This window comes from Hippocampus zosterae, chromosome 5 (genome assembly GCF_025434085.1).
Source record: "Hippocampus zosterae strain Florida chromosome 5, ASM2543408v3, whole genome shotgun sequence".
In the NCBI taxonomy this organism is placed as follows: domain Eukaryota; kingdom Metazoa; phylum Chordata; class Actinopteri; order Syngnathiformes; family Syngnathidae; genus Hippocampus; species Hippocampus zosterae.
In genome coordinates, this window is record NC_067455.1 from 17,782,922 (window position 1) to 17,792,251 (window position 9,330).

The 9,330-nt window shown below is 40.0% G+C and overlaps 2 protein-coding genes across 2 annotated transcripts; one reads left to right on the top strand and one right to left on the bottom strand.

Moving 5' to 3' along the window:
- Positions 1-3,341: 3,341 nt before the first annotated feature.
- Positions 3,342-6,896, bottom strand: kiaa1143 (KIAA1143 ortholog). The gene is made up of 3 exons (XM_052065609.1): positions 6,670-6,896; positions 5,980-6,130; positions 3,342-4,243 (listed from the first exon to the last, which is right to left on the bottom strand). Exons 1-3 carry the CDS (start codon positions 6,781-6,783, stop codon positions 4,035-4,037), a joined length of 474 nt encoding a protein of 157 aa, XP_051921569.1. The 5' UTR covers positions 6,784-6,896; the 3' UTR covers positions 3,342-4,034.
- A 95-nt stretch (positions 6,897-6,991) lies between these two features.
- Positions 6,992-9,082, top strand: LOC127600801 (transmembrane protein 42-like). Its single transcript, XM_052065610.1, has 3 exons — positions 6,992-7,424; positions 7,632-7,778; positions 8,442-9,082. The coding sequence occupies exons 1-3, from the start codon at positions 7,254-7,256 to the stop codon at positions 8,580-8,582; spliced, it is 459 nt and encodes a 152-aa protein (XP_051921570.1). The 5' UTR covers positions 6,992-7,253; the 3' UTR covers positions 8,583-9,082.
- Positions 9,083-9,330: the final 248 nt, after the last annotated feature.

Genomic DNA, 9,330 nt, shown 5'->3' on the forward strand with positions numbered 1-9,330 from the left:
GAGCAGCTTTGACGTCAATCAGGCAGTGGATGGCAATCCACGACCTTGATTGTGAGGCCACATACCAACACATTACAAATGGATCTCGATCTTTTGCAATCGTAATCATTTTGTCCAGAAAGTGTAACTTTGGCGGAGTCCAACGCTGACGTGAAACAAATTCAACTTTCTACCGGCAATGTGGACTGGTCATACAGGCAATGAATGACATGAGCAGGGCGTCTGGAAACCCATACGAATGAACAACCCACCACAGAACTCCCCTGTGGGAGGACCTGGTCGAACATATTCTCCAAGTCCACAAAGCATATTTCGACCATTTGGGTGAACCTCTCATGCACACTTCACATCCATGCTGATGGTGTAGAACAGGGGTAGGGAACTCCGGTTCCTCGAGAGCCATATCCTGCCTGTTTCCGATCCCTCCCTACTCCGACACGCCGGATTCAAGTGATCAGCTCATCAGCATGATCGGCCCCTCCGAGTCCCGCAGGCCAAAATGGCCTGATAGGACTCCTCCTTCAGCTTTACTGCATTTCTCACCACCAGTGTCTACCAACAGGTTTGGGATTCACCACAAGGACAGGCACTGACCTGCACTGGCACTGAATTTACGACCACAGTGCCAGTTGGCCACCTCAACAATGGACGCGCCATTGTGCCTGTAACTGGGAGTACAAATAGCTGGGTTTCCATCGCAACCGTATCTATTGCTACCGCCACCCTTACTAGCCCCCTGCATGGGCTACAGTATTTAAGCTTGTTAGGATGAGAGATGAAACGTCTTCTAGAACAACCAGAACAGTCCAGTTGGGATTGAGTCAGTGCCCCGAGAATGAAATTACCTGGATGAATGAGAATAGCCACGTTTCCACACAGAACATGATGCACATAAACCACAATTGGTTTTATTTCATTTTCATCCTGAGCTGCTGCCTTCTTTCACGCTACAAGCTACACCAAAAATGAATAAAATTCATATTTCATTAGGACAATAGAAGAGCATATTATGCACAAATGGCAAAGACGTAACTTCACAAAAGCTCGCAGTTCCGAACATGGCCAGTTTGACTGAGGTAGGTTATCATGCCAATTAACTAAACTGCCAAATTCGTCATGATGCATAATATTCGGTTATTTACAAATAAGCACCATCAACGGTATAATATGGCGAAATAATGCTCCTTTACACTATAAAGCGCTGACTGTACTCTCAACGTGGCAGCAGCAATGGAGATTCTTAAAACAATATGTACTCAAGGTGGAGATGGGTGTGCAAATTGAGTGTGCACAAGGATATCCTTTCGACTTAATATGCAATTTAGTCGCACATATAATTTTAGTGGGGGCGGCCCGGTAGTCCAGTGGTTAGCACGTCGGCTTCACAGTGCAGAGGTACCGGGTTCGATTCCAGCTCCGGCCTCCCTGTGTGGAGTTTGCATGTTCTCCCCGGGCCTGCGTGGGTTTTCTCCGGGTCCTCCGGTTTCCTCCCACATTCCAAAAATATGCATGGCAGGCTGATTGAACACTCCGAAGTGTCCCTAGGTGTGAGTGTGAGCGTGAATGGTTGTTCGTCTATGTGTGCCCTGTGATTGGCTGGCAACCGATTCAGGTTGTCCCCCGCCTACTGCCCGGAGACGGCTGGGATGGGCTCCAGCACCCACCGCGACCCTAGTGAGGATCAAGCGGTACGGAAGATGAATGAATGAATGAATGAATATAATTTTAGTATGTCAACTCAGTAATTAATTTGCTTTATGACTGATCTTGTTTATGGCAGGGTATGCTGGAGACAATGGAAAGCTTTTTCCAAAAACAACAGTTCACGACAATCAGGAGCAAAGCAGAGAAAACAAAATTATCTTATAAAAATTCATTCATTTTCCGACCGCTTAGCCTCACGAGGAGCCTATCCCAGCCATCTTGGGGCACTAGGGGGGGGACACCCTGAACCAGTTGCCAGCTAATCGCAGGGCACACAGAGACGAACAACCATCCACGCTCACACTCACACCTAGGGACAATTTGGAGTGTTCAAAGGGGCTGCCATGCATATTTTTGGAATGTGGGAGGAGGCCGGAGTACCCGGAGAAAACCCACGCAGGCCTGGGGAGAACATGCAAACTCCACACATGGAGGCCGGAGCTGGAATTGAACCCTGTACCGCCGCACTGTGAGGTTGACGTGCTAACCACTGGTCCACCGGGCCGCCTCTTACGAAAATTATGGAAAGAAAATGTATTGGCAACAGTTAAACACATGAACAGAAAACTAAAAACATTTCCAAGTATAGTAAATAAATGAGAGCAGAATTGTAAAATAATTAAAAGAAAAAAAGATGTACAAATGTTTAGAAGACTTGAATAAGGTATGGGGAAAACACATTTACACTCTGGGCTGACTTCACTTCTAATTTAATTTGGGTGCAGCATAACAGCTAAATGCAGCTTCACCGTGTTTAATTCTGGGCTGAACTATAATTCCTCATTCAGATCCCTAACCATTCAGTGGTTTATTGACCAGCAGCAGAATTTTAAAATATATTTCACAGCTAATTGCGAGCGAGTCTAAAACCTCTAGGACTGGAGTAATATGATCTTATATTTTTGTGGTCAAAACGAGCTGCAGCTGTTTGATGCTCTTTTGTGGGAGTCCAGTAAGAAGACTGTCACAATAATAAAAGTCTACTAGAGATAAAAGCATGGATATGTTTCTCCTGGTCTGCTTGGGGCATACCACTGGTAAAAGGGTGTTTTAGTGACGCATTTGATGTGGTTGCTGAAAGTCAGGTTTGAGGAATGGTTTATCCAAGCACACTTGCGGATAAAAACTCTAAAATATTCTATCGGTAGTGCCTTTCGTTTAGACGATGATGCCATTTTGGGGGCTTGAATCTTGCAAAATTTTGAAACTACCTTGCAGAATTTTTTTTATATGCTTTTCCATTGTGTTCCCATATTGCTGGGGCAAAACTCAAAACTGCGCTTAGACCTGCTCCCATTGCGCATGTGTTTACATCATATCATCTACATGTGCCGGTATAGGGATGTAAATAAACATTCATCAGTCTGGCTATATCCATTAAATTTCACAACATTCACATTTTGAAATGTTCTACCCAAGTAACAGCATCCTGTTGAATCTTCAGTAGTTGTAAACAGAACTGCGAGCAAAATCTAATTAAGAAGGGCCGTAATGAAAAGAGATGACACAAGTTGTATTCCAGACTCACCAGTTGTACTGATCAGCTTGGGGACAAGAAGGCATATAGAGCAATTGTACTGCAGGACTAAGCTGCTGAACAAAATCGATTAAAAAACAACAACACAACCACTACAAAGGAGATTAAATGATAGAGATAAAATTTAATTTTTAGGTGATACATAAAGATCAAATGGTACAAAAAAAACCATTGCATTAAAACTAATGCACTGATACATTTACAGCTTCCCTTTGAAGCTAGAACATTTTTATTCATTCAATGCATAATTGAATGTATTCTACCATGCAGACTATACACTAAGATTGCCGTGTACAACAAATACAGGCAATCCAAATACATGCATAAGAGCCTTACTTCTACGTGATATCTAAATTTGTCCAACAGTGAGGATACTACCTCGCCATCATGGCTGTATCCCGTTTGGGATTAAGGAGCAAGGGTTGTGATGAGAATTTATTTTGGGATGAGAACTGGAACGGGGCACCAAGAACGTAACATAATGTCAATGCAGGTGATGCATTTCTTTTCTTGGTAAGCATTAGACATCAAAATGAGTAAAGAGCTAAACTTGCCGATTCAATACAGATATTGCTGGTATTTCATCTGTGTTCTTATTCAGTTTTGACTGCAAGCCTATATCAATACGGAGTACAAATCAGGAGGCAGCCTCATTTAATAACTATATTAAAATGTGTTTGAAAATGTATACACACACACACATCCATATGAGTTAGTTAGGTCTACACACATGGAAAAATCTATTAGAGACCATAAATTCCTCATCTGGAAAATATCAAGACTGAGTCCAGTACTAGTCTTCCTCTTCGTCCTCATCATCACCAAATGACAAAAGGCTGCTGTTTTTCACTTTCTTCCCAGAATTCACCACCTTCTCTTCTTTCTCCACTGTGTCCCGCTTCTTTTTGCTGGAACTGGCAGTTATTCCTTGAAATTTGTCAGCGGAGGATCGCTTAGCTGGTTTCTTGAAGAGGATTTTACCATCTTCACGAGGATCGTCGCCTGTGAGTCACAGGGCAGTGTGTTTCATTAAAACAGAGCTTTCAAAACCAATTATGAAATGATATAAGAGTCATTTACTGCTTCAAACTTTGAAAGCTTTACTGGAATTATATATGCCATCCCAATCACCATCTTTTTTTTTAATAACAGCTGCTAGATAAGCTCCTCATAAGATGCGCAAAAAGTCAAGCAAACAGCATGCACAATACCGTATCATAAAGCCACGAAAGTTAACATGGCTAAAAATAAATAAATAAATAAATGAAGTCCCCTTATTTTAGGGGGGAGGTAAATGTGGAAAGGTTCAACTCACAGGCAGACAGAAATCTTTCATCTGTGTGTTTGAGAGAATTTGGTCTGTTTTATGTTCTTTGTGTTCCAGAAAGCATTTTAGTACAACTGCCACTGTTTTAAAAGCGCAATATCAATCAAGACGTATTGTATTGTACTGTATTATCCAGCACACTGTCAAAATGAATGATGACTACATCAGTTTCATCTGCAAACATGTTATGCATAACTTTAATTTTCAAATGTTTTTGTGACAGTTATGCTCCTTGTACAAAGCTGTAATTGTTTTCTGAGTCAAATGTTTTCAACTGAGTGATTCTTAGTAACTCCAGAATGTGCATCATGTAAGGCAGGGGTGTCCAAACTTTTTGCCAAGGGGGCCAGATTTTATGTGGTAAAATGTCGGGGGGCCGACCTTGGCTGACATTCTTTACATTGAACAACAATATTGTTCAACAAATTTTAGTAAGCCAGTCTGTTTCACATTTCCATTTTTATTTTAATTTCAACAATCTTAAGAATTTCTTTTGGTTCATTTGAAACAGGTATATCACATGCAACCGTTTATTCACTTGACTTTTTCTTAAACCGAAGTCTCCTGAGTGCAAATTGATTGATTTGAAACATAAAATGTATCACCATGACTTTTCAATAGTCACAAAACCTTTGACTCGAACAACAGGGAAATGAACAAGCAATACACATATCCACAACTGCAAGGATCATTTGAAATATGACATATCAGTCAATATAAACACGGAGTGATGTCTTGTTAACTCGTGAGTGATGCCCCCTAGTGTCTAAATGCTATTACTCATTTAGTGAATGCTATTACTCATTTAGCCGCTAGAGGGAAGCAGTACTCTATGAAACATCACTCACCAGTCTACGAGACCTCAGTCAATGCAACACGTGTTCCATTGCACCCAACCTGCGGGCCAGACGGCACTAATTTTATGACAGGGGCCGAGGGCCGGATGAAATTCGACCGCGGGCCGGACTTTGGACATGGCTGATGTAAGGGAACATTCCCAACGGGCCGAGATCTTTGCAAATCGACACAGCGATGCTGTGCGTGATCGACAGTGGTAAAAATCAACAACAAAAAATATAACTTAGTTTTGGGACTGGAACAGATAAATTAAATTTCCATCAATTTCAATGAGAAACATTACAACAATTTATGGTTACAAAGAGGCCCACTGAACCAATTGAGTTCATGACTTGACGTTCCACTGTTAGGTTCCATTGAAAGGATACAGATTGTATTCAACTACTGACAAACAAAAAAAACAAACTATCCAATAAATCAATAAATACAAGTTAAAACCTGTTATGTGTGACATACTTATTTCAAACCACTGTAATGGTCTTTGAAAAAAAACCTGAACAGACAGACAGACACAGACACAGACACAGACACACAACACACACACAAACCTTACTTTTCGCTGACTCTGTGTCAGGTTTTATTCCTTCCTTGACAAGCTTAACTTCCTCGGAGGTCAGGTCTCCATCTTTAAGGACAACGACTTGAGGTACTTCATCTTCTCGATCACTCCCACTGTCATCATCCAATGTGGGCATTTTCTGACGCTGCACGGGTGACATAAAATAAAGATAAGATAAGAAATCCTTTATGAGTCTCACAGTGGAGAAATTCCCAGTTCACAGGAGCAAAGATATGAAAGGAAAAAGTAGAAGAACAAAATATAGCTGCTGGAAAGGCAGCCACTATTGCAGTGCCATTTTGAAGTCAAAATATCAAAATAACACAACACAAAGACAGGCAGTAGTGCAATGTTAAATCACTTTTCCTACATACAATGGTGGTGTATACTCTTACTCTTGACGCATATGGAAAGAATGTTAACATTTGTCTGTCTGAGGTCACTAGATTGCAAAGGTGTACCTCCAGATATGGCCACTAAGTATTGGCCATTGCAAATGTGTTCAATGGCCGCCTCCTCGTGGTGGGCAAAAGTGGAGCAAGAGACTTTCTTCGTTGTATTAATTTTTTAAATAAGTGAATGTTTACATATCCACAGTCCATGTGATGCTCAAAGCATTTTCATTCAAATGAACCAACCCATCATGACTGCTACGTTCCATGATTAGTCAAAACACATACATACCTTAGTGTCAACAGTGGGGCCTTCTTTGTAGCCAACATCATTTTTAAACCTCTTTAAAAAGGAAGGTTCCGCTGGTTTCACCCAGGACACACCACTTACTTTGTTCTTATTCATCACGGTGCAACCAGACACGAATAAGTCAAGACAATCAGCAGAATCGTTTCAACGAACAGCTTTCACCGGAAGCAAAACACACAGTCAGGCAAATGCGCTCAAGTCACATGACCCGGGGAAGCTACTACGATTGGTAGAAATTAGGTTAGGGCTCGTACAAAGGTTCGCGAGGACGTAACACGGATGTCGTAAAATTCCTTCAAATTAATTTTCTATAATGCCAACATTTACTGGAAATTATTTGAACCCATTATTCAAAACTACATTTCGACATAAACAGTTTTACAGTATTCTCTTAAACTCCAAACAAACCCCATGACTGTTTATTGTATTAAATGTACTTATAAAAATAGCTTTTGCATCGAAAAGAAACAACTACTCGTGTATACAACATTTATTTTAATTTGACACATTTTCTGTCACTTAAATAAACAAGGTAACTGTAATAAAGCGCTCCACCTGCTTTAGGCATGATTTCGGGTTCTATTTACGCATTGTTGGCAGGTTGTTTGGGTTCTGCCGCCTCCTTATCGGCTAAACTAACTCTCGGTGCAGACTACCTGAAAGAAATGTGTGAAGCTGGACTAAGCAGCACGTCCGGTGCGAAAAACGATAACGACGAAATTACCGTCTGCCTCTGGGTAAGACGAACTTTGAGCACGTCCTTGAATATGTGTTGTGCTGTACCGTCTTTTGTAAACTGCACCGTTTGGGTAATGAGACAGCAAGAGTAAGCAAAACAGTCTTGGGCACCAAAAGTTTGCACATGCTTCCTGGTGATTGCCTCGTACTTTCAGTTTCGTTGTTGCCGCGGCAACGTCCCATATATCGAATAATCATGTTTGCAGCTGGACATCCCCCTGCGGCTGCTGTGTGTCGGCCTGATGTTCCTCTGCAATGCTGTCATGTGGACCTTCTTCTCCAAAGCTCTTCGCTTCAGCTCTTCTACTGCCAGGGCCACTGCCACCACTACTGGGGGCAACTTTATCTCGTCGGTAAGCCGTCCCAATCATTATCAACTATAGTATATAAGTACAGCAATTCTTTGTTTAATCAGCAAGACCACTGTCACTGAAAATAGCTGCGGAGAAAAGGAACAAAATTGTCTTTTAAAAAAAAAAGTCAATATTAAGTGGTTCGGTAAATGAATGAAGGATGTCATAACATTTCGAAGAACTCAAACTCGAAACAGTAGATTGTCCTTTCATCACTTTTCAAGAATAGAAATGAATCGGATACCTTGAGGCCTCACAGTTGTTTTACTTTTAAGTGTGGACCGAATTAATAAAAAAGAGGCACCGTCAGAAAGTGTACGAAATCACAATTGGAGTATTCGTAATTTTAACAAAATAATTAATTATATTTTTAGGATTGGATTGCATACAACTTTATTATCAAATGTGCTCTATGTGTGACATACAGCGCAGGTGAAAATTCTTCCCTCTCAACATAAAAACAAGAAACAAGAGGACTAACTGATTAATTAGAAATTCAGAATCATTAGAATGATTGGTACTGTCTCCTCCTCTTTGGGATCCACTTACAGTTTGGATATACTGTAACTTTAGTGATTTAAGTACCTCTAAATTTGATGTAAGTAAAACAGTCAGTGAATGACAATACATTCTAATTTCCCTCTTATTTGTCTGCGCATTTAGGCCATACTGGGGAGGCTTATTTTTGGAGAGAGTCAATCAGTTCTGTGGTGGGTGGGCATCTCTCTAACGCTGTGTGGGCTGCTGGTGCTTCATGGATCCACACCCCAGGACCTGCCACAGGACGACGCCAAAACGGAATAGTTGTATTACTCTATATTTATATACTTTTTTTTACTGTCACTCATCATGAGGTGGGTAAATAGGAAATGGCAACCAAAGATTGAGTCTTTAATAAATCTTGTGTCTCTGTCATTAATTCTGCTAGAGGCAATTTAAAATAAATATATAAAGACAATAATATCTAATTCATATTTAGTTTTAGGGAAATTTTGTTAATTTGACAAATCTGATTTAATTGCCGAACTGAATAAAAAAACTTCACAGCACACTTAAATAGCACCAAAAAAGCTACCTATGTATTTTTTTTGTTGCAAATTGTTTGGGACAAAGTGAATGCAGATATGTATGTATGTGGGAAAGAGATAGAGTTAAATTTGGGTTTTATTCTCAATAAAATGTATGACTCATTGGAAATATGAGTATGCTTGTAAAAAACAAAACTAACTTGAACATTATACTTAGTTCAAATGTAAATGAAAAGTTTTGAGGAACATGTAAAATGAAGTACTTTGTAACTTGTATGGTATGTATGGGTGTATTTTTTTTTAATTTATATTTTATATTTTTTTTCCTAAGCAATAGGAAACTTGTGAAACTTTGACATGTTTAATGGCTTACGATACACTTAATTTTTTAACATACTTTCAGAAACTGCATTAATATTATTTTAAACCTGGATTTAATAAGATTAAATGTTTTCAACCATCACTCAGTTGAACATTAACATATATTTCACAGCAACAACTTTAGTCGTTGAATTAGTAGAAGG